This window comes from Balaenoptera ricei, chromosome 16, assembly GCF_028023285.1.
Source record: "Balaenoptera ricei isolate mBalRic1 chromosome 16, mBalRic1.hap2, whole genome shotgun sequence".
Lineage (NCBI taxonomy): Eukaryota > Metazoa > Chordata > Mammalia > Artiodactyla > Balaenopteridae > Balaenoptera > Balaenoptera ricei.
In genome coordinates this window covers 7,181,732-7,206,497 of record NC_082654.1, presented here as the reverse complement: position 1 = coordinate 7,206,497, position 24,766 = coordinate 7,181,732, and the positions used below count along the sequence as shown (strand labels likewise).

The window sequence follows — 24,766 nt, the reverse complement described above, 5'->3', positions numbered from 1 at the left end:
TACAATGCTAGTAGTGTTTGTTTTTAAGTAGCCAAACTTTTTTACTTTTTTAACTTTAAAGAGACACACTTTGCAAATATTTCTTCACCCAGTCAATGACTAAGTGCCAGACATAAGTTGCAATTCGAGCCTGGCAAAGGAATACATTTTAGGGACAAAGAGATTTTTTTGCTGCTGTTGTTGTTGTTTAAACCACAGTTAAGAAAAGGCAATTTGCCCTGCCCCTCCCCCAGGAGAACACCCAGTTCAGGATGTTCAAAGATCCCAAGTGAAATCCTAAATAACAGGGCTCTGAGCTCAAATCTGCAGAGCTACGCAGAGCGCCCTCCACCTAGCTTTATTAATGTACAATCAGAAAGGAGGGAGAAAACATACCGCCTAGCTTTATCTTCCCAAACAGGAAAAAGAATTAAACCAAAAAGCACCATGTCAGGTCCAAAACAAGCTCCAAACCCAAGATTTGTAAATTCCCTCTAATAACTGCTTTCTACAGGGACAAACTGGGGTCCCCTACTCCTCGGGCACAGAAAACCAATCAGTGTCATAAATTCCCTTTGCCTTCAACCCTCACTCCCTTGTACTGGGGACAGAGTAGGGGGAGGGGTCGACCCAACATCAACACTTAACACTAAACCCCTCAATGCTCTACAGAAATATGCTGGCTTCTTTCCTTTGTTTGGTCCTGTTATACTTGATCAAGTGTGAACGATTAAACTGGTTTCATTAAAGGCAAGTGCATTCACAGCTAGCATCCAACTTCAATGGCAACTAGAAGCATATTTTGCAAGAAGGAGGGCCTGCTTTTTTGCTTGAAATCTACCATCTCATTAACTTTTCTTTGGGGGGGGCAGTAGAAAGGGCACTAGGGGTTTTTACCAGAGAGTCTGTCAGAGCAGCCCAGAGATCTGATGCTAGACAAAAGGATATTTAGTGTTTCAACTCTGGGATACAGTCCCTCTTACTTAAAAAAGAGAAAAGAACTCCTGTTTCAATATTATATTAAAGCTGCTCTGACTGAAAGTGTTTAATTAGCATTTTGAATATTGCTTTATAATTGCTTTAAGAAGTATGCTTTGAAATCAAATGATTATGAAAACAAGATGCTTTAAAGTCCCATTACTTCAAAATGTAGAAAATTTATTTTAAAAAAAATCAAAACAGTGGAATTCTCCTAAGCACATGAAAACTAAAGTTCTACTTTGAGAACCCTAGAGGCAGAACAGCAGTCTTAGGTACTGAACACGGGGTAAATTTTTAACTGCCTTTGAGCCCAAGCACCTAGCTAGCAGAGAAGAGTGTCTTCTTTGAAAGAGTAGTACCAGAGTTTGATATATTTCGCCAAAGTCGGGAGGCAGAATCACTTAGTAAACTAACCAAAATAAACGTCCCCTCCAAATTATCCATGTCAGATAAAAATATACCAGTCTCTACAATATCCAACAGAATTGCAAATAAGGCACTTAGCATTTTAAACTCCCAATGCATATTTATAGAATAGAATTCTCTTGTCTACCCTTCAAGCCACTCACGTCTGACTCTCTAAGAACTTAACCCGATCTCTAGTCTTTAAAAAAGAAAAAAGGGGGAAAAATCCAGAAAGATCTGTTCACCCCGGATAGGGCAAGTGAGCCCGGCATGACTACGCAGGCCACTGCCAGCAGCCTGCACCGCAAGGACGCAGATCAAGCGGGGATTTCTACGAAAAATTCCTCCTTTCCCTTGTAAAATACTAAACCCGGGTGCCCTTGGAGCCAACTGCTGCTTGGGCCGCCTCCGGAAAAAGTATTCGGGGGCTGGGCGCACCACACACACTCGCGCGCACACGCAGACTCAGTGTCCGTGACCATCCGCGGCGGCGGAAAGCGAGCCACCGAAGGGAGTGTGTGCGCGTGTGTGTCTCGCCGTGGCCGGCGGTGACCGCGCAGAGCTCCCCGGCCCGCGGCCTCCCGGCACCTGGGCGCTACGTGGGCTGCGGGCGACCGGCCACACCGCGGGCCTCCGGCTGGTGAAAGGCCCTGCACGCCCCGGCACCCGCGCGCCTCTGCCCAACTTGCCCCGGGTCGTTGGGAAGAGCGCGAGGTAGAGAAAGAAAGGCGCTTCCCCTCGGCCGCGCGGGTCCGTCCGGCGCCGCGGAGGACAAGGAGGAAGAGGCGATAGCGGCCGCCCGGCTGCCTCTGCGCCGCGCCGACTCCCCGCCGCCCGGGTCGCGCCCTCGCCAGCCCCTCCTGCGAAACTTTTTCTTTTTGGTTCGCCCCACCCGAAAAGTGCGGCCAGGGCGGGGGAGGCGGGCGGGCCGGGTTCGCGGCGGCGGCGGCGGCGGCGGCGGCGCGTGAGGAGGAAGTGGTGCCGGCGGGAGCGCGGCCGGGCAGAGGAAATGCCCAGCCAGCTCGGCCCCCGCCCGCGCCCGCCGCCCGGCTCGCCCCGGGCCCCCGCCCCGCTGCGACTTTGGCGGGCCGAGCCCGCCGCGGCAGTGGTGGCGGCGGCGGCAGATGTGGCCCGACTGCCCGGAGGAGCCAACAATGCGGGGCCGGCAAAACAAAAGGGTTCCACTTCGCATCCTTTCCCGTCTTTCACTTGCGCTCCCGGGGCGCCGCGCGGGATCCCCTGCCAGCAGGGGCCGCTTCCCTGGGGACCCGGAGCCGCGCGCGCCCCGGTTTCCCAGCGGACCCCCGCTCCCCTCCCCCGCCCCGCAGGCGCAAGGCCCCACGCGCTCGGACTCCCGGTTCCGGGGAATCCGGCCGTATTGTCCCCGCGGCGCGCCGCGCGCTCGGCCTGGGTCGCGGGCGGCCCCCGCGCGCGCACCCACCGGCCTCCGGGAACAGGAGCCGGGGGCGCCTAGGAAACCGTCGCCGAGACGCCGCCGCCGCCGCTGCCCTCCGGACGCCGCCGTGCTCGGGGTTTCTTTTTTTTTTTTGCCAATCCTGATGGGAAGGAAGGTGACCGCCTACTTCGCATTCATCAACTCTCATCACAACAACAAAAATCCTGGCGCTAACGGCGGCCAGCGGGCACGATCGGCGGCGGAGGGCAGCAGGCAGGGACCCTAGGCCGGCGCCCACTCCCGAGCGCCGAGCGGGGACACCGGGCCGGGGACGCAGACCAAAGATGTCCTCGGATGCCGGCTTGGTGTCCTTCGCCCTCCTCCTCCTCCCCCCGAGTGGCGCAGTGAGGCGCGGGCGCGGCGCCCCCGGCCCGCGGCCGCAGGTGAGGCGGGGGCGGCGGCGGCCCCAGCCCTCCCCCGGGGCCCCCCTTACCTCGTCCCGGGCCGCCGGCGTCCACGGCGAAGGGCGCCCACCCGGGAGGCGGCGGCAGCAGCGGCGGCGGCTCCCGCCCCTCCCACCCCACCCGGCGGCGGTGGCGGCGGTGGCGGCGGCTGTGCGGCCCCCCCTCAGCGCGGCATGGCTCCCGGCTCCGTCCCTCGCTCCTCCGGCCGCTGCCAGTTCCTCTGGGCCGCTCCCGGGCCACCTTAAAATGACACACGCACACAAGGACACACACACACAAAAACTTAATCTCTCCCCCTCCCCTCCCTCCCCTCCCCTCCCTCCTCTCCCCTCCCCTCCCCTCCCTCCTCTCCCCTCCCCTCCCCTCCCTCCTCTCCCCTCCCCTCCCCTCCCCTCCCTCCTCTCCCCTCCCCTCCCTCCTCTCCCCTCCCCTCCCTCCTCTCCCCTCCCCTCCCTCCTCTCCCCTCCCCTCCCCTCCCCTCGCTCCTCTCCCCTCCCCTCCCCTCCCTCCCTCCCCTCCCTCCTCTCCCTCCCCTCCCCTCCCCTCCCCTCCCCTCTCTCCTCTCCCCTCCCCTCCCTCCTCTCCCCTCCCCTCCCTCCCTCCTCTCCCCTCCCTCCCCTCCCCTGTCTCCCCTCCCCTGTCTCCTCTCTCCTCTCCTCTCCCCTCCCTCCCCTCCCTCCCCTCTCTCTCCTCCCCTCTCCCCTCCCTCCCCTCCCGTCCCGTCCCCTCCCGTCCCGTCCCCTCCCCTTATCTCCGCTCCCCACCCTACCCCTCCCCTTCCCTTCCTCCTCCTCCCCTTGCCGCCGAGCCTCTTCCTACTTCCCCACCCACCCCACCCCCTTCCTCCGCCCACCCGGCTCCCGAACGTCTCCAGCCTGGTCCCGGCCCCGCGCCCGGCCGCAGGGAGGGGGCTGCGCTGGGGGTCCCCGGCCCGCACACGCCCCGCGCCGCGCTCACCCCCAAGAGGATGCTAATTCCAACTTGGATCGGGGGAGGGAGCGTCCTGGAAGCCGAGCGCCTCCCGGCTATTTGCTCTTCTTTATTTGTTTTCTCCTCCGGCGAAGGAGGAGGAAAACGGAGAAAAGGAAAGGGAAAGAAGCGGCGCGGCCGCGTCTCCCGGTGGCCGCCGGCTGCGCAGGAGCGAGGCGGGAGGCGAGGTGAGGGTCGCCGCTCGCTCACTCCTCGCTTTTTTTTTTTTTTTTTTTTTTTTTGGGGCAAAGGCGGGGTCTCTCTTTGCAAACCAATGACACAACCCCACATGGGCCGGCCTCGCCCCCTACAGATACTCTTCACTACAAATCGCCTCTCTCGGGGGATTAGTGGCTCCGCGAAAGTGCACACAGGCGCGGCGGGCGGGCGAGTGGGCCGGGCGCGGCGGGCACTCCCCGGCCTGGCCCCGCCTGGGAGGCCCTAGCGAAGCGCTGGGGCCTCGCGGGCAGGGCTGGGGGTCCATCTGCAGCGGCCGCGAATCCGGCCCTCCCTTCGCCCTCCTTCCTCCTCCGCCCCTTCCACGTGGGGCCCCGGGCGGCCGGCCACGTGGAGGGACGCGAGCCCGCGCGGGCCTCGGCACGGCGCCCCGGGGTGGCCCTGGCTCAGTGGGGCCCCCGCCAGGCCCGCGGCGCCGACCTGCCCCCTTCCTGGCCCCGCGGCTCCAACTTCCTCCCGGGCCCCTACGCCGGCCACTTCTGTCTTCTCAGGCCCGTGGGGTCAGGCGCGGGCCGACCACAGGGGGCACTTGCGCTCCCCAAATCCGGATCCGGGAGACAGTGCCCGCGCCTGGCCCGAGGGGTGGAGATGGCCGTGGGTGCGCGCGGAGGGAGCCCTATGTGCTGGAACTTGCAGCGGTAGTGTTCCCTACCAGAAGCAAAACATTTTTTACACATTAAAAAAAAAAAAAAATTGTTCCTTCCTCTTGCCTGGATCTTGTCGGGGCTATTTTTAAAGCCTTGCCTTGGGTGGGAGCTCCGGGCCTCGCGGGACGGAGGCGATCTGCGGCCGGGGGGCCCCCAGAGTCGGGGACCTGGAGTTGCGCACAGCTCCGACGCCCCAAGGTTAGTGTCTGGACACCAAACCCGGAATCCAGGCGGAGCGCCGGCCGCAGCTAGACTAACTTCCATGCCCGTGACCCGCGGCGTTGGAACTCGGTCTGCAGAAGGGAGCCAGCGGCTGCGGGCTGGGAGGGCTCTTCTCCCTGCTCCCCAGAAGCCCCCAAACTCTCATCTCACGTCCCTGAGATCGGCCGCGCGTCCTCCGAGGGCCCCTGTGTGGGCTGAACCGAGCCCTTAGTCTCGATCTGCTTAAAAACCATATTGAGATGTGACGAACTAGATTGAGGTGTTGAGCAGGAAAGGCGTGGGGAGGGGTGTGAGGTCCGGTCTTTGCAGGCCGCGGGGACTGCCATTCCCAGAGACGAATCGCTGGGTTTGGCCTCCCACGTACCCGGAGTGCACCACACCCTGTGAATCAGAGGAAACAGGCTGGAGCCTGGGGGCCAGAGAAAGGACCACCGAATCTCTGAACCCTTTTCTGCATCCCAAGGAGCGCTGCTCTAGGCCTCTCGGTCTGTTAACATTTTAAAAACTCCTACGCCGGCTCACAGCAGGAAGGAATGCGCACTGCTCGTTTGCTGAAGTGCGCCCAGGTCAGCCTGCGGGACCGGCTTTGCGGGGCCCTTGACTCCGGATGATCGCTTTATCATCCAACAGTAGATTTTAAAACCCTACTGAAGACCTCCTAGAAGTGATGGCAGCGCGGGACTAGGCATTTAACACCCGCTAGTTCACAAAATTCGGTTACTAAAATGTCCGAAGCTGGTTTTCTACTTGGCACTAATAGGCCCCGGCCATGACGGCTGAGTGGCTCTCGAGTGGCTTCTGCGGTTCAGTTGAAAAACTGCCAGACCCGCACTCTCAGTGACCTCCGTCTTCTGGCGACCCCGCATCTCCAGCTCTCTCCTCTCCCCAGCAGTTTTGCCTCAAAGTCATGGCTCCTAAAATACTTCTCGGTTATACCCTGACCCCGCCCACCCCCAGGCTACTGAGGTACTATTATATGCTTTTCTATGTTTCTTAGGCATAAGCTATGGTAACCATAAAGATTTTCTGCTTCCTTATTTCACAGATGATCTTTGATTCTGAGTGGCCCTCTTTTCACCCAGAAAACACTGAAAGTCAGCTGGCTTTTCTTATCACTTGTTCAACTTTCATGTCTATTATGAATTTGACCTTAGAGAATACTGTGTCCTTTGTTTTGAGAATGTTATTAAAAAAAAAAAAAAGTCATCCTCGGAGCCAAAAATTATTTCTCATTTCAACTTGGTACCCTATATTTTGCCCCCAACATGTGAGTTATTTCAAACTCCATTTTAAAATGAGCAAAGACTTGAATAGACATTTCTCAAAGGAAGATATACAAATGACCAACAAGCACAGGAGATTTCCCTAATTATTAGGGAAATGTAAATCAATGCCACAGAAAGATACCACATCATGTCCATCGGGATGGCTATTATCAAAAAACAAAACAAAATAAAAACCAAAAAACAGAAAAGAATAAGGGTTGGTAAGGATGTCAGAAATCAGAAAACGTGTGCGTTGCTGGTATAAATATAAATTGGTGCAGACACTGTGGAAAACAGTTTGGTAGTTCCTCAAAAAGTAATGTAGAATTTACTATATGAACCATCAATTCCAGTTCTAGGTATATACACAGAATAATGGAAAGCAGAGTCTCAAGCAAATATTTGTACACCAATGTTCATAACAACAGCCAAAAGGTGGAAATAACCCAAATATCCATCAAAGGATGAATGGATAAACAAAATGTGGTCTATACACACAATGGAATATTATACAGCCTTTAAAAAGGAGAAATTCCAACACATGCTAAACATGAACAAACCTTGAGGACGTTATGCTAAGTGAAAAAAACCCAGAACCAAAAGGATAAATATAAGTTTCCACTCATATGAGGTATCTAGAATAAGCAAATTCATGGAGACAAATGAAAGAGATGACTAAGGGCAGGGAGGAGGGGAAAAAGGGGAGTTGTTTAATGGGCACAGAGTTTCTGTTTGGAGTGATGAAAAAGTTCTGGGGGCTTCCCTGGTGGTGCAGCGGTTGAGAATCTGCCTGCCAATGCAGGGTACACGGGTTCGAGCCCTGGTCTGGGAAGATCCCACATGCCACGGAGCAACTAGGCCCGTGAGCCACAATTACCGAGCCTGCGCGTCTGGAGCCTGTGCTCCGCAACAGGAGAGGCCGCGATAGTGAGAGGCCCGCGCACCGCGATGAAGAGTGGCCCCTGCTTGCCACAACTAGAGAAAGCCCTCGCACAGAAACGAAGACCCAACACAGCCATAAATAAATAAATAAATAAATTAATTAATTAATAAAAAAAAAAAAAAGAAAAGAAAAAAGTTCTGGAAATGGATGATGGTGATGGATTGCACAACAATTGTGAATGTGCTTAATGCCACAGAACCATACACCTAAAAAGGGTAAATCTTATGCATATTTTACTGCAATATAAAAGAAATGGGGACTTCCCTGGTGGTCCAGTGGTTAAGACTGTGCGCTCCCAATGCAGGGGGCCCAGGTTCGATCCCTGGTCAGGGAACTAGATCCCACATGCCACAACTAAAAGAGCCCGCATACTGCAACTAAAGATCCCGAGTGCCGCAACTAAGACCTGGCACAGCCAAATAAATAAATAAATGAATATTAAAAAAAAATGTTGCAAAGTAGCTTTTGTCTCACAAACCTCTTAGTTTATACTTACTACTATATATAAAGGTGGGTTTGTTTGTTTGTTGGTTGGTTTTTGGGTTTTTTTTGGCCGAGTCGTGCAGCAACTGGGATGTTAGTTCCCTGACCAGAGCACGGAGTCTTAACCACTGAACAGCCAGGGAAGTCCCTAAAGGTATTTTTCAGTAAGGAAAAAAACATTAAGATAAAGACAAAACATTTTGTTTTAAAATATATTTCAGATAATTTATAGAATAAATACCTTTTACTAATTTTTATCTCTGCCAGTTACCTTTATAGAATATAGTACTGAAATGCTCATTTTTCAGTACTCTCCATGCTTCTTCCCATCTAATCCTGTTTAACTGGTCAGGTTCAATTTCTGGTGTCCCAACATGGATTTTGAAAGACACAAAAAAGAAGAGTCACAAAAATAATAATAGCAGCAACAAATGTTGGTCCATGACTCACTAGGGTGCCTGGCACTGGGCTAAGCCCTTGACATGCATCTTGAATCCTCATAGCAGCCGCTTAAGAGAGATGCTAGTATTATCCCTGTTTTACAAATGAGAGAAAGTGAGGTTCAAAGACTTCATGTGACTTCCCCAAGGTCACACTGCTGGTGAGTGAGGAGCTGGGGTTGGACCCCTATCTGCCTGATTCTGTTTATGTACACGTATCTTCATTATTAGTATAGATTCAGAAAAGGCAAAATTAGTTATTTTTAAACCGTATTTTTAGCTTCTCCTTATTTGAAAGTATTTTCTTTCTTCGTTTGTTTAATAATAAGCCTTCAATCTAATCTTTAAAGGAAAAAAGTAAGGAAAGCCCCCCAAATAAATGTGCTGTCAGACACTGGTTAAAAAAATAAAAACAGGGTCTTCCCTGGTGGCGCAGTGGTTGAGAATCTGCCTGCCAATGCAGGGCACACGGGTTCGAGCCCTGGTCTGGGAAGATCCCACATGACGCGGAGCAACTAGGCCCGTGAGCCACAATTACTGAGCCTGCGCGTCTGGAGCCTGTGCTCCGCAACAAGAGAGGCCGCGATAATGAGAGGCCCGCGCACCGCGATGAAGAGTGGCCCCCACTTGCCGCAACTAGGGAAAGCCCTCGCACAGAAACGAAGACCCAACACAGCCATAAATAAATAAATAAATAAATAAAATTTTAAAAATAAAAATAAAAATAAAAACAAAGATGGGTATGGCATGGTGGAGTTTAAGGCTCCTGAGGATCAATTTCAGAACAACAATCAAAAGCTGTGATAATGAAAGTAGAAAATAAATGGTTACTGAGAATAAGGGTTCCACATATTACTTTCATATCAAGGAAGAAGTAGTAATATAAAGAGTTCAAAAATGTTGCATCTAACACTGCTTTTTGGGGTTTTTTTTTGGTTTTGTTTTTGCCTTGTAAAAGATCTGTAGTCACTTTTCCCCTGATAATCTTGGTTAAATAGAAGAATCCAATCACCCAGAATACTTCATTTGTTCAGGTAATCTTGTTAATCAAGCTTCTGAAGTGGGAGGAGTTTGAAGTGTACACACTGCCCTGGGATGTACTGTAGGAGAAGAGGCTTTTCCTTTATTCTGGGAACTCAATTTACTTGCCTGGGAGCCTCCAGTCCCGCTTGATGTTGCCAGTGAAAGGCAACTTTGTGTCTTCTGGCTTGATTCTGTTTCTTCTGGGTTAACAGGTCTCCTTTGGCGCCTAAAGTTCAAACTCCTTAGCAGAGTGATTTCTCCCCTTGTTCAAGGAGCCTCTCTCCTTTCTGGGTACACGAATTTGGGATTCGCATAAAGGGCATTTTCCCCCAACGCTGTGGGGGGAGGGGTCCTCTCTCCAGTGGAGGGGCCTGGCCCAGAGGAGCCCCAGTGCTGCAGTATGGGAGCAAGTGTATAGCTCTCAGCACAGACAGGGCAGGGACATTTTTCCTGTGGACTCAGCTGTTCCCTGCTGACCAAGCCTGGCGCAGCTGACCCTTTGAGATGCTGCCTTGTCCTCCATAGCACACACGACCCGCCCCAACCCCTCCCACAGGGCCACCTTCCCCCATGGATGCACTGTACCTCTTAGCTTTCAGGTACTTTCTGTGTCCACCAAGAAGCCATGGGCTCCATCCAGGTCACACAGTGCGGCGGGAGCACCCCTCCCACGGGCCACCAGTCCAGTCACTTGGCTCAGCACCACCTCCCCCCTCTACACACATGAGGGGAGGGGACAGGCAACAAGAGCTGGTCCAGACTCTCCCTCAGGGCATGGGAATTTCTGTCATCTCTGCTCTGTACTGTTTATAAATATACACATACGTACATGGCATCTTTCCTGAAGATCTGAGGGTTTGCTTTTTAACAGATAATTAAAAAGTGTAAACCACCATGATTCCTTGTTGCCTGGCTCATAGGAAGCTCAAAGTCAAAGGTTATGTCCAAGGATGCCAACCAGCTATTGTCGGGTTCCAGGAAGCAACTTTTTCCTTCCTCTGTGAAAAGTGATTGTGAACTTGCTCCGAGAGAGGATTGGTTTGTCTTGGTTGAGAAGGCCTATTAAATATTTTCAAAACAGTTTTCTATCTGGACAGCAAAATACCAGTTGTTTGATCGTATTTTCCAGGATAGATATGATGGAAAATGAAGCTCAATAAAATGTTTCTTGCTTGACGATGATGCGCTGATGACATAGGACCACTTCCTGCATTTGGAGAAGCCGGTCTGAGAAACTGTCGGAGGAAGTTTCTGATTCCCATGTTGACTTTTTAATTAACTGTAGGGTTGTATATATGTTTTTAATCTAACCACCTAAAATATTTTTTTGGAAGTTGGTGGGAAACTATTAATAAATACCACAAAAGCCCCAACGCTATCAACATCCCTGACTTGGGGCAAAGGACTTTTTCTTTGGAGAGAACTGCACGAATTGCCCTCAATAGCAGTTATCACATTTTGTAACACGAAATTACCTGACGGTTTGATCCACTTTGTAGGGCCTGGACTGTAAGAGGTGCTTGGTTAAATACTTCTTGGATGAATGAATGAATCACTCCGTGAATATATTTCAAAGAGATCTGAGCTGGGGCTTCCCTGGTGGCTCAGTGGTTAAGAATCCGCCTGCCAGTGCAGGGGAGAGGGGTTCAAGCCCTGGTCGGGGAAGATCCCACATGCCTTGGAGCAACTAAGCCCGTGCGTCACAACTCCTGAGCCTGCGTGCCACAAGTACTGAAGCCCGTGCGCTCTAGAGCCCGTGCTCTGCAACAAGAGAAGCCACTTGCAGTGAGAAGCCCGAGCACCACGACGAAGAGTAGCCCCCGTTCGCCACAACTAGAGAAAGCCCGCGCACAGCAACGAAGACCCAACGCAGCCAAAAATTAATTAATTAATTAATTTTTTAAAAAAAGAGAGATCCAAGCTGTGCAAAAGTCATATATGTAAACTGGCAAAGAGAATAAAGTAATTTTTAATTGAACATAGTATTAGGGAGGTAGGATTGGGGGTTATCTTCAAAGGTTTATCTTCATTCTGTTATATTATTTTTATAACTTAAAAAAGTAAAGGGGGGTGGGAGGGAGGCTCAAGAGGGAGGGGATATATGTATACATATAGCTGATTCACTTCGTTGTACAGCTGAAACGAACACAACATTGTAAAGCAATTATACTCCAATAAAGATGTAAAAAAAAAAAAAAGTTAAGGGGCAAAAGGAAATGATGTATGCAACAAACAGTTCAGAAAAAATAATATGTAGATAAAGCGAATGTGCCACATGTTAAAAACTGGTGAATCAGGGCGATGGTTGTATGCACTTATCTGTGCATTTAAGAATTATTTCAAAATAAAAAGTTTTTTAAAAAGTAGTGGAAAAAATGGAATCCATAGCCGCAGTGTGAAGTGCTGAGTCTGAAAGGCACTTATTTTCTCCCGTTTAGCAGCCTTTCAACAGGAAGGCATAACTCCTTCCCCGCTTCGTACCTCCCTGAGAGCAGCTTTGATGTCTCTGGAACCCGGGGCCTATAAAAGGCCCCCAGGACTGACCCACTGCTGGAGGGCGGCAGCTTCCGCCCTGCCTTAATCAAAGACTTCTAACTGAGGGCCTTACTTCTCCCCTCCCTATCTCTCTCCTGTTTCATTTCCAGGAACCCAGGAACCAACGGTTGTAGAAAAAAGATAGTGGCCCTAGATAATAGTGGGTTCTTTTATTGTAACTGTTTTGTGCAATAAAATGGACCAGTCGTGTGCACTTGAGTATTTCAAGGGTCTGTGCGGCGAGAGTTGCTGGGAGTCGGACTCGACTGTATTGTCACTCGCCCGTCTCTGCCGCTCAGAGTTCAGCTCACTTCAGAACCACAGCATCTGCAGTGCTCAGTCGCTGTCCTGAATGGAGGGGGGAATTTTGCCGCGCTATTCTGTGCAAGAGCTGTGCTCGTTGTGGCTATGATACAATCATGATGTGATTCGTAATTAATTCTAATCAGCAAGTACATTTTTGCCTTTGCAGATGCTGTGGCCTTTTTCAAACACGTGTTAAAACTCCTATGCTCACGCCCTATGCAGTGAGGGGTACCAATCGAAGTGGCTGAAGCTCTCAGTTTCAGGATTTAATTGGCATTTGGGTTTAAGCCCATCACTTTCAGTTTTTAGTTAAACACACACACACACATACACACACACACACTGCCTGAATCCTTTGAAAAACAGTGACTCCAGTCCTAGGAAAACAAAAACAAGCGTGCTGATCATGCAAGTGAGTGAATCTGTAGTGTAACATACGGAGGAAATAAACAAACATATTGAGGTACTACTACTCAGCAAACATTGAAGGAGGGCCTGCTCTGTGCCTGGTCTGGGCTGGACCCTTGGTACAAGATTAACCTGAGCTGGTTCCTACCTCCCAGGAGAGAGGATCACAGGGAAACCGCACTGGCACAAGTATTAGGTCATTCAATCCTCACCATAATTCGAGGTAGGGAGTAAACCCCCCAGTTGTCTGTGAGACAATGAAGGAGGATTAGGTGCAGAGCCAGCTCCACGGGCTGCAAGACCTGTAGTCACACAGGCCCCACACCCAGAAGGGCCCCGGGCTTGGTTTCATGCTCTGCAGTTGCTGTCTTGAAATTCTGAACAATTTGAACGAGGACCTTGCACCTTCATTTTGCACTGGGCCTGACAGATTAGCAGCTGGCCCTATTTAAGAGTCCCTCAGCCAGCAAGTGGCAGACCTAGAGTGCAGGGCGGTTCTTCAGACCTCCAAGTTCACTGAACTTCGATGACTTCGCGAAAATGATTAAAATACTAGATGAAACATGCCCAACCCTTGTGCAGTGGAACACAGGATGGGGAAGTCTAGAATTCTCTATTAGTGGCCCATGGAGTCAAACTGAGTCAACATGAGTCTAAAAAGTCCCCTGGCCTCTTATGAGGACACCTCCTCACATGTCCAGCCCGGGGACCTACCCTTGGAATGTTCATTTTAATGTTAGTTTTCCTGTAGCGGGGCAGGCCTGTGACCTGCAGTCCTCCAGACGTGTTAGCAATCATGACCAACACCAGAGTCATACAGGCCACTGACGTTACTCAGCCCACAGTCCACGGTGGGGCATGGTGAAGCAGCTGCTGGGAGTGGCCAAGGGGGGATGGAGACTGGGGGTGGCCAGCCCCCTGGAATTGTTGCACGCAGGGAAAGGAGTGCCATCATCAAAGGGTGCATTACTCAGCTCCAACTAGAACTGGGTTTAGGGTCTAAAGCTTGTCATGCAGCCTGCAGTTCCATCACCTGCAAAACATCCTAAAAATGGAACTGATTTCAGTGAGTTCCTCCTTCCTGGGGAACTCTGTACTTAAAAAAAAAAAAAATCATGCATCCCTGAAAATCTACAAATAAGGCCCATATTCATCAGGTCAGCTGGCCAGGGGAGCCCAGGCTTGCCATTACCCACCATTCAGGGCGCACTCACTTGTCCCAGGAAAGCATCATTATTTCACGTTAGCTAGGGCAGCCCTTGCATTCCAGACGAGGATGCTGAGGCTGCAAATTAGGGTCGCTTGCCAAAGCCTTTCAGCAGACAGGCCGGGGAGCCCAGGACGAAACTGCAGGTCTGAGGGCCTCCCAGGCTCTCCCTGGCTCTGCTGTCTGCCTGCCCAGTGCTCACCAGGATGTGGACAGGTGAGTGCATCTGGCCCCCAGGTCTGTGCATCTCTGGAGACTTGCCCTCACATTTAATTTGTGCCAGGAAGAAACAAAGCAGTGGTCTGCTAGTTTTTCTCCCTGGCTCCAACTTTTCATTTCAAGATTGTTCAAATCTATAGAAAAGTTGATTTAATAGTACAATGAAGGGGACTTCCCTGGTGGTCCACTGGTAAAGAATCTGCCTTCCAATGCAGGTGATGTGGGTTCGATCCCTCGTCAGGGAAATAAGATCCCACATGCCACAGGGCAACTAAGCCCGTGTGCCACAACTACAGAGCCCACGTGCCACATCTACAGAGCCCACGTGCCCTGGGGCCCACGCGCCGCAACTAGAGAGAAGCCCATGCAACGCAACAAAAGACCCGATGCAGCCAATAAATTAAAATAAATAAATAAATAAATAAATAAATAAATAAATAAATAAAATTTAAAAAAACAGTACAGTGAGGGACTTCCCTGGTGGTCCAGTGGTTAAGACTTCGCACTTCCAGTGCAAGGGGCGTGGGTTTGATCCCTGGTCGGGGAGCTAAGATCTCACATGCCTTGCAGCATGGCTAAGAAAAAAAAAATTAGTACAGTGAATACCCACAGGCCCACCACCTGTAATATTAGTACAATTTGTTCACATTTTGTCACATTTGCTTTCGCTCTCTTTTTCTATCGTAGATACTTTTTTTTCTTGAACCATTTGAGAGTCAGCTGCAGACATCCTGATGTTTCCTCCCTAAATACTTCAGCATGTGTCTCCCTAGAAGAAAGATCTTCTACTACAGAACCCTAATATCTTATCACACCTATGAATATTAACCATATCTCAATACAAGGGCTGCCAGTTCAGTGCTGTCCAGTGTGTGGTCAGCCCACTGGGGTCAACCTGCAGACTACTTGTTACAGGTCAGGAACAAGCTAAATACCAAAAGTGAGAGCAAGCTTTTAGAAACTTTCACAGTAATGTGACAGGGTCATTTTAGATCTCTTAAGTTTAATAATCAAAAATCTGGGCTTACATTTTTGTATATTTTAATTTTATTTTGCAAGAAATTCACTTTTAGGGCTTCCCTGGTGGCTCAGTGGTTAAGAATCCGCCTGCCAATGCAGGGGACACGGGTTTGTGCCCTGGTCCGGGAAGATCCCACATGCCGCGGAGCAACTAAGCCCATGCGCCACAACTATTGAAGCCCGCATGCCTAGTGCCCGTGCTCCGCAACAAGAGAAGCCACCGCAATGAGAAGCCCGCGCACCGCAAGGAAGAGTAGCCCCAGCTCACCGCAACTAGAGAAAGCCACGCGCAGCAGCGAAGACCCAAAGCAGCCAAAAAGAATACATAAATAAATTTTTAAAAAATATTTTAAAAAAAGAAATTCACTTGTATTATATTTTACAAAAGCATCTGTGGCACAGCGAAAAAACAAACAAACAAACAACTGGTTCTTCACCACAGATAGTTTGAGAAGCACTGTTTAATTCCCAGATCGTTTTCAAATTTCCCCAATTGTTCAAAAAGTCTTTTAATAGATTTTTTTGAGGGATCCTCAGGATCCTCCTGAGGTTCACAGACTCCATCTGGTTGTTATGAGCTCTGCCGGCCTCTCTGAGCAGACACTAAGCCATCTTCCTGCTCTTCTTTGGAACTTGAAGCCTGCTCAGTTAGAGTAACTTCAGTATTTGCCTGGATCAGGCAGGTCTGCAGCTCTCTGAGGCCCCCAGAAATTACTGTTCATAAAGCTATAAAAGGGTAAGCCCAATGACCTGATAAATCATTTTCAAATTTCCTATGAATGTCTTCGTGATGACAGGAAAAAAATTATAACATATTTGTGACATTCTGGCAGAGTTACACTGGGTAAGGAAGAACAAGCTGTGTTTGTATTAAATATCAGCTAAACAAGAAATTTGTGATGTTCTGATGTCAGAGATGGTCATCAGGAAAACCATAACAACATGTATCTGTAGTGCTCAGGGTTCGGCTAAACTCCTTTGCACATGAATTGGAAGTTGTCAGGTTTGGGTTCAAGGCTGTCAGCTAGCAGGTGGTAGACCTAGTGGGCTTAGGGACTCCTCAGCTGGGAAGGGATGTGCATTTGTCTAAATTCATTTCCACTGAAGAGAAATATTTAATGTGATTGATATAAGGCATGATACAAATAAATACCACTTATCGCATCTGCGAAGCATTCAACATGGTGCCTGGGACGTAGTAGCTCTTAGAGCAAATGCCGCTGGGCTCTCCACCACCCTCTCCACCAGCGGCCAGCATCATGGCTGCAAAATGGGCAGTTACACAGGTCCTAGGCTTAGAAGGGCCCTGTGCTTGGTTTAATGCTCTGCGGCTGCTCTCTGCAAATTCTTAATAATTTTTAACAAGGCACCCTTTATTTTCATTTTGTGCTGGGTCCTGCATATTATGTAGCTGATCCCACCCCCTCCTGCCCACCCCCGCCCAAATCTAGCTGACCCGCCTCTGATTTCTTTTCTTTTTTTCGGCCACACGGCTTGCAGGATCTCAGTTCCCCGACCAGGGCTTGAACCCAGGCCCCCAGCAGTGAAAGCATGGAGTCCTAACCACTGGACCGCCAGGGAATTCCCCTGCCTCTGATTTCAATAGCAGATGAGCTGAATGGATGGTTGAGTGCAAGCATGGCTCCCCTACGCTGACAGTACACACACACACACACACACACACACACACACACACACACACACGGCACAACTTTCCGTGTTCTGCCCTGAGCCTTCTCCAACACCAAGAATTGCCTTCACCTGCACTGCGGTACAGCCTGGAAGGTCAGGAGAAATGAAGTGTGTGTGGGGTGAGGGTGGATTTCCACGAGTGACGGTCATAAGTGGGGGCCGGAGCAGGGGGCAAATGCTCCAAACTCCAGCTCCGTGGACAGAGAATTCTGCAACGTGCTCTGCACACTGCTCAGGGTTCCCAGGACGACTGAGTTCCTGCTGCTCTACTCCCACTCCCTGCACCCTCACTCCTGCTTCCTGGGAGCGCCTCCCAAATAAACCTTGTCTGAGGTTCTGCTTCTGGGGAAACTCATGCTAAGACAGTCTCAGTAGTAGGTGGCCTATAAACATGTGTTGAACGAATAAGTGAGTGCTTAGCTCATAGGGTTAGTGACAGGAGTCAATGAGAAAAATTGTGGAAGCATCTGGTTCAGAGCCTGGCTCATAATAGGAGGTCACTAAGTGGTGGCTGTTAGTATAACTTCCTCTCTTACCCATCCAGAGCTTCCCATTCAGTAGAAATTGACAGGAAATGTAAGAGCAAGTGTGACAGGGATGGACCACAAACCGGGTGGCTTAAAACATCAGGAAAGGGCTTCCCTGGTGGCGCAGTGGTTGAGAGTCAGCCTGCCAATGCAGGGGACACGGGTTCGAGCCCTGGTCTGGGAAGATCCCACATGCCACGGAGCAGCTGGGCCCGTGAGCCGCAATTGCTGAGCCTGCGCGTCTGGAGCCTGTGCTCCGCAACAAGAGAGGCCGCGATAGTGAGAGGCCCGCGCACCGCGATGAAGAGTGGCCCCCGCTTGCCACAACTAGAGAAAGCCCTCGCACAGAAACGAAGACCCAACACAGCCATAATTAATAAATAAATTAATTTAAAGAAAAAAATTTAAAAAAAAACACACAAAAAAACCATCAGGAAAATACTCTCTCACAGTTCTGGAGGCCAGAAATCTGAAATCATGGTATTGGCAGGGCCATGCTCTTTCTGAAGGTTCTAGAGGAGGATCCTTCCTTGCCTCTTCCAGCTTCTGGTGGTTGCTGGCAATCCTTGGCTTGTAGATACATCACTCCAATCTCTGGCTCAGTCTCGCTATGTGTCTGTATCTGTATCTCTGTTTTCTTATAAGGATATCAGTCATGGGGTCAGGGCCCACCCTAATCCAATATGAACTTATCTTAACTTGGCTACATATGCAAACACCCCATTTCCAAGCAAAGTCACATTCATTGGTACCAGAGGTTAGAATTTAACGTATCATTTGGACGTATACAACGCTACCCACTAGAGATGGAGAGAGGAATTTTATTTAAAATAAATGCATAACACTTTGGACTGGGGGCTTGGTTTTTTTTCTTGGATCAACTGGCAGAATGAGTAAGCTCAGGCCAGAGGATAATTTGTACCTGTGGGGTCAGTTCACGTGTCACCTTAAATGGCATTTTCACTTTTCACTTTTATGTCGTTACGAGGAAGCCAGTCTTCCTGGGTGGATTGCAGCCGTGTTTTGACATGGCTCTTTGTAAGTGGGCTAAGAATTTAACCTCTGATACAGGCCATAATCCCAACTGGGCTTTTCCCACATAACTGTTTATAAATAGTCTCAGATGTTAATAATTAATACATGTAAAATATTTATTAAGCACTTAATTTATGCCAGGCTCCTATGTCAGGCTCCAGGGAGACAAGGAAGGTTTGGGCACAGACCCTGCCCTCAAAGAGTTCGTAGGAGCATTTATTGAATGCCTACTACACGCACAGCACAACCTGGGTTCTGAGGTTTTTGCTTTCTCTAGTCCAAATGGGCTGCCCAGAGACTGTTCCCAGGCAAAATACGAACACAGGAGCCACTGCTGAGAATGACCGTGGCACGGTGAGACTGGAAGCTGGGTTCTTTTCTTGACTTTGTCTTTTTTCTGATCATGTGATTTTGGATAGATCATGTCCCTCTGGGCCTCCTTTTCCTTTTCTATGAAAATGAGCAAATGAAATGAGATAGTGGTGCAGGGCTTGTCAACTCATATCATCCTTACAGTCAAGAGTCAACCTAGACATTTATTAAGCCCTTACTGTGTGTCATGCAAGATTTCATATACTTTTTTACAACAACCCTATGCAGTGTGGATTTTAATTATTCCCATTTTAGAGGCTAAGAAACTAAGGCATAGGGTGATTAAGTCCATTTCTACAGGTCATAGAGTATTAACTGTTGGAACAGGGGTTTACGCTCAAGTGGTCTGACCCCAGGACCGAGCCCAGGACAGTGCACTGGACTGTCTTCTAGTGCAGCATGGTATTCTGTGATTTTGTGGTGTTGAGAAGACTTTTAAAGGGAGCAGCAACTGACCAGCTGAGTGTAGGGAGGGAAGTCTTTATGACTCTTGAGCTGGCAGAGAAGAGCAGCAAATTCTTTGCCCACTTTCCTTTTGCATCTTTCCCACACTGTCACAGCAACCTAGTAAACATAGAGCATACATGGTGCCCATCCTTCAGTGGAATGTCTTCCTCTTGAGCTTCTTTTTACCTAATGGACACCCCACATCTCCTTTCTGGTAGATTTCCCTTTCTGTGCTAGTTGCTGGGAAACTCATACCCCAAGTCTGTACTAACTCTAGCAATGAGGGAGTATCTTACAGGACATATTTTATATACTCAAATTAGTCCTAGCCTCATTTCATTTACAGATTCTTATTTTCCTCTTATTCTGGTGTTCCAGAGGACTCCCATTTGCCCTCCAGATCCACCCTGCATCCTCTCCCACCTAGCTGTCTGTCTTGGAGGCTGACCAGTATAGACTACGCCAATATTTGCTCACTCACTGACTTCTAGTTGGGTTTGTCCAATGGGGAGCCATAGTCAACCAGAGGGAGGGAGGAAAGGGAGGTCAGTGTATTTGTCCCCTTGTCTCCCTTCCCTCCCCTCCTTCCTCCCTCCACCCTTACCCAGTTGCCTTGGGCTGACTGCCTTTCACCTAAGGCCACACTCCTGCCCTGCTTTTAAATATTTATTGAGACATGATTCACATACCATAAATGTCACCATCTGTAAAAAGTACCATTTCAGTGGCTTATAGTATAGTTGTAAGGTTGTGCAATGATCACCCCTATCTAATTCCAGGACACTTTCATCACCCCAAAAAAGAAACCTGGAACCCATTAGCAGTCACTCTTTATTCCTCCCTTCCCCCAGCCCCCCAGCCCTAGGTAGCCACTAATCTACTTTTGGTGTCTATGGATTTGCCTATTCTGGACATTTCCTATAAATGGAGTAATATAACAAGTGGCCTTTGGTCTGGCTTCTTTCACGTGGCATAAGGTTTTCAAGGTTCCTCCCTGTAGTAGCCTGTATCAGTACTTCATTCCTTTCAAGGTTCCCTGTGACACTCTACACATCTTTCTTTCTGTGTTCTAGTAACTTCTTCCTTTCCCCACCCTTTGGGCCTAGAGGTGATAACAGCTCTGCTTCTGCTAGCCCCAGTTTGCTGCACTAGCTGGTGGGGTTTCCCTGCACCCACATTTTAAAAAATTAACCCTCCTCAGATGATCCTATTTGGAGTGTGCCTTTGTCTTCTGGTGGGACTCTGATACCCAGAGTCCTTGTGCAGTGTTTATATTTTGTATGAATTTCCATAATATGACTCACGTATTTTTTCATGATGAGTTGGGACAAATAATACATGATAGGTTTGCTGATAACATGGAAATTGGTGATTGGCTTTTCCTTACAGCCCTTGCCTGCTACCAAGTCACTGAGCGATTTTAAGAACTCTTGGGGGGGTCTTACACCCTCCAACCCTGCCGTTTCTGGAAATGCCCATCAGGGAAAGCCTGGTACTTGGCCACATTCTGGAAGTAGCTTCACTCACTTGGCTCAGGTGGGTATGGACAGAGCTCCTAGTGAATGGCCAGACTGAAAAGTGGTTGTAACTTCTACGTTCACATGAAGATGCACTTGGGAAATGTGCAAAACTCTAATTTGCAAAAGAGGGTTCCTTGGGAGGAACAGTAGTAGCCAACAGAGAGCCATTTTCTTTTTCATCTTGTCACCACTGGCAGCTGGGAACAGACTGTCCAGCCTCTGCTACTCATGAGGATTCTCTAAAGAGTTTTCAATAAAGTTCATTTATTAACAAGGAACCGCTCTACTTAAAAAAAAAAAAAAAAGAATACCATTTGTAAATAACCTCCTATTACTTAAGGCTTTGATTTTTACTGAACTATGGAGGAGTTGGCAGGAATAACAGAGCAAGACAATGGGCCCCGGGGTGGAGGACCAAGAATAACAAGGCAAAATTTGCTTAAGCTTGTCACTCAAACCTGAGGGCCTCTTTCTGGAGCAATCTTTGATGTGAATGCTCAAAATGCCCCAAATCCAAGGGCCATTTAAATCTTAACGATAAAACTCAGGAGCAATGCAACTGTTTAGAACAAGAAAACGATCCTGAAAGCCCTACAAAACAAAGACTTGGATCCCAGTGTTACGGGTAGCAGAAAATTGAGGTCAGCATTGCCCAGATCAAGGAAATTTTATCTTCAAAGATAGCATTTGGTTGCTACCATCACAAGGCAAATGTGAACGGCTTGCTTAGTATTTCACCTACATCATTTGGGGAATGTTTAAAACCTGAGGGGCAGAGAACGTTGTCTAGAAGAAGCAAGGAAAACTGCTCTCACATTGCTGGTGGGAGTTTCAACTGGCCTCACTTTCTGGAGGAAGTTTTAGTAATATGTATTAAAAGTCTCAAAAAATGACCAATCAGCATATGAAAAGATTCTCAACATCTCAACATTAGAAAAATGCAAATCAAAACCACAATGACCTACTGCCTGATGCTCATTAGGATGGCCACTTTTGAAAGAACAGAAAACAAGTATTGGTGAGGATGTCAGGAAATTGGAACCCCTGTGCTTTGCTTTGTTGGTGGGAATGTAAAATGATGCAGCCACTATGGAACACAGTATGGAGGTTCCTCAAAAAAATTTAAAAATTATGATCCAGCAATTCCACTTCTTGGTATTTAACACAAAAGAATTGAAAGCAGCTGTATAAAATTGATGACTAATAAGAACCTGCTGTATAAAAATAAAATAAAATTCAAAAGTTAAAAAAAAAAAAAGAATTGAAAGCAGGACCTTGAAGATATATTTGTACACCCATGTTCATAGCAGCATTGTTCACAGTAGCCAAGAGGTGGAAACAACCCAAGTGTCCACTGATGGATGATGGATGAATGGATAAACAAGATGTGGTATATACTTACAATGGAATATTATTCAGCCTTAAAAAGGAAGGAAATTTTGACACACACTGCAACATGGATGAACCTTGAGGACATTATGCTCTGTGAGACAAACTAGTCATGAAAGGACAAATGTCATATGGTTCCACTCATTTGAAATCTCTAAGGTAGTCAAAATCATAAAACACTAAGTCAAAAGAGGGTTGCCAAGGGCTGGGGGGTGGGGGGAGGGTAAGGAGGAAATAGTGTTTAGTGGGCACAGAGTTTTCAGTTCTGCCAGATGAAAATGTTCTAGAGATTTGTTGCACAACAATGTGAATATACTTTCCTGAACTGGACACAAAAATGTTTGAGATGGTTAATTTAAACCACGTAAATTAAATGTTATGTGTTTGGGACTTCCCTGGTGGCACAGTGGATAAGAATCTGCCTGCCAATGCAGGGGACGCGACTGTGATCCCTGGTCCAGGAAGATCCCACATGCCGCGGAGCAACTAAGCCCGTGCGCCACAACTACTGAGCCTGCGCTCTAGAGCCCATGAGCCACAACTACTGAGCCCTCGTGCCACAACTACTGAAGCCTGTGCGCCTAGACCCCGTGCTCTGCAAGAAGAGAAGCCACCGCAAAGAGAAGCCCCTGCTCACTCCAAATAGAGAGAGCCCACATGTAGCAACGAAGACCCAGCGCAGCCAAAAAACAAACAAACAAAAGAAATCAATGTTATGTGTTTGTAAGTACAAGAAGAAATAAAATAAAAAAGATTTAAAAGTCTCAAAAATGTCTCTAGCCTCCTCCAAAGAATTCCATTTCTGGAAATGTATCCTGAGAAGCTCCCGAGGACTTCTGCACACATAGTTTGTCACAATGTGACATACAACATGAAAAAACAGAAGCAACTTAAATATTCCGCGATAGGGGACTGGATGAACAAATGATCATAAATCACCCAATGGAATACTCTGTAGCCAACAAGAATTTTGTCATAAAAGAATAGTTAGTGGCGTCGGAAAGTGGTCATGACATATTAAGTTAAAAATTCACCTTAGAACTTAGAACTATAGCGTGACCCCAATTTTGCAATAATTTAGGCATATATGCATAGAATAAAGACTAGAAGATACATATCAAAATGTGAACAGGGGTCATCTTTGGGGCATCAGGATTTGAGTTGACTTTTATGTATTTCTGTGTGTTTCTCTCTATTCCCTGAGGTGGGCATGCACCACTTTTATAATCAGAAATAAGCAATGTTTATAAAGAAGAGTAAGAATGAATTCCCAAAAGGATTATGTTACACTCTGGGGCTGAGACTGGGCGGGTGGAGAAGCGGCTTTCATTGTCTACTTTATGTACTTTTTATACTTTTCTATATAAAAAATGTACACATTAGTTTTATAATTAAAAAGAATAATGGGGCTTCCCTGGTGGCGCAGTGGTTGAGAATCTGCCTGCCAATGCAGGGGACACGGGTTCGAGCCCTGGTCTGGGAAGATCCCACATGCCGCGGAGCAGCTGGGCCCGTGAGCCACAACTGCTGAGCCTGCGCGTCTGGAGCCTGTGCCCCGCAACGGGAGGGGCCGCGATAGTGAGAGGCCCGCGCACCACGATGAAGAGTGACCCCTGCTTGCCGCAACTAGAGAAAGCCCTCGCACGAAACGAAGACCCAACACAGCTATAAATAAATAAATAAATAAATAAATAAATAAATAAATAAAGTAGCTATTAATTTTAAAAAATTTAAAAAAAAGAATAATGAAGGCAAAGCAGAGTGTAGTCAGTATCATCTTCTTTTCCAATCCAAACCCTCCAGATGTCTCTTCAGAGTCATGGCTTCAAAGAGAGTAAATATAAGAAGCAACTGCCGGGACTTCCCTGGTGGTCCAGTGGTTAAGACTTCACCTTCCACTGCAGGGGATGTGGGTTCGATCCCTGGTGGGGGAACTAAGATCCCGCATGCCGAGGGGCAACTAACTAAGCCTGCGCACCACAACTACGGAGCTCGCGTGCCTCAACGAGAGAGCCCGCATGCCGCAAACTACAGAGCCCATGCGCCCTGGAGCCTGGGCGCCACAACTAGAGAGAGAAGCCCATGCGCCGCAACGAAAAATCCCCCGTAGCTCAACTAAGGCCCGATGCAGCCAAAAATAAATTAAATAGATTAAATAAATAGTAAATAAATCTTAAAAAAAAAAAAAAGCAACTGCCAACAGTGCAGGTTTAGAAACTCCCATGGCTGGCACTGTCCGTTCTGTCAGTGCCAGCGTGTGCGGTGGTGCCTCCTACGCACAGAGGCATGGAAGTGACGTGACAGCCCAAGTGGGCAGGGACTGGACAGTGGCACCTCCTCAAGGGCCTGTCCTCAGAGGAGTGGGGACCAGAGGGAAGGACCTGACCCCCCAAGTGAATTAAGCTGCAAGTCTCCCACTGAAGAGGGCACCCAGTGGGAGCATTCTCCTATAATTGGGTGCAACTGTCCACTTCCAGAATCTAGACTTCATTCAGCAGCAAAAAACTCAGGGTGATGTTTCTGTTTTGACAAAGGAGGCGTTTGGGGTTTGGAGTGCTGCCCAAGTGCGCGGAGAAGCATTTTGTATTACTCACTAACAACGGCATTGTCAGCACACTTGAGAGGCCGTTCACTG

The 24,766-nt window shown here is 48.7% G+C and overlaps 1 protein-coding gene across 4 annotated transcripts in view; it reads right to left on the bottom strand.

Annotated features, from left to right (window-relative positions):
- Positions 1 to 4,500, bottom strand: part of CTBP2 (C-terminal binding protein 2) — a 165,005-nt gene extending 160,505 nt beyond the window's left edge. The window contains exons 1-2 of one of the 4 annotated variants that reach the window (XM_059900530.1): positions 4,183 to 4,500; positions 3,255 to 3,465 (exon numbers count right to left, since the gene is read on the bottom strand). In XM_059900530.1, coding sequence (XP_059756513.1) covers positions 3,255 to 3,465; positions 4,183 to 4,485 — 514 coding nt within the window. In that variant the 5' untranslated portion in view covers positions 4,486 to 4,500. Of the gene's footprint in view, positions 1 to 2,806; positions 2,891 to 3,254; positions 3,466 to 4,182 lie in introns of those variants that run through there. The other 3 variants (XM_059900533.1, XM_059900539.1, XM_059900534.1) reach the window with 3 other exon arrangements.
- Positions 4,501 to 24,766: the final 20,266 nt, after the last annotated feature.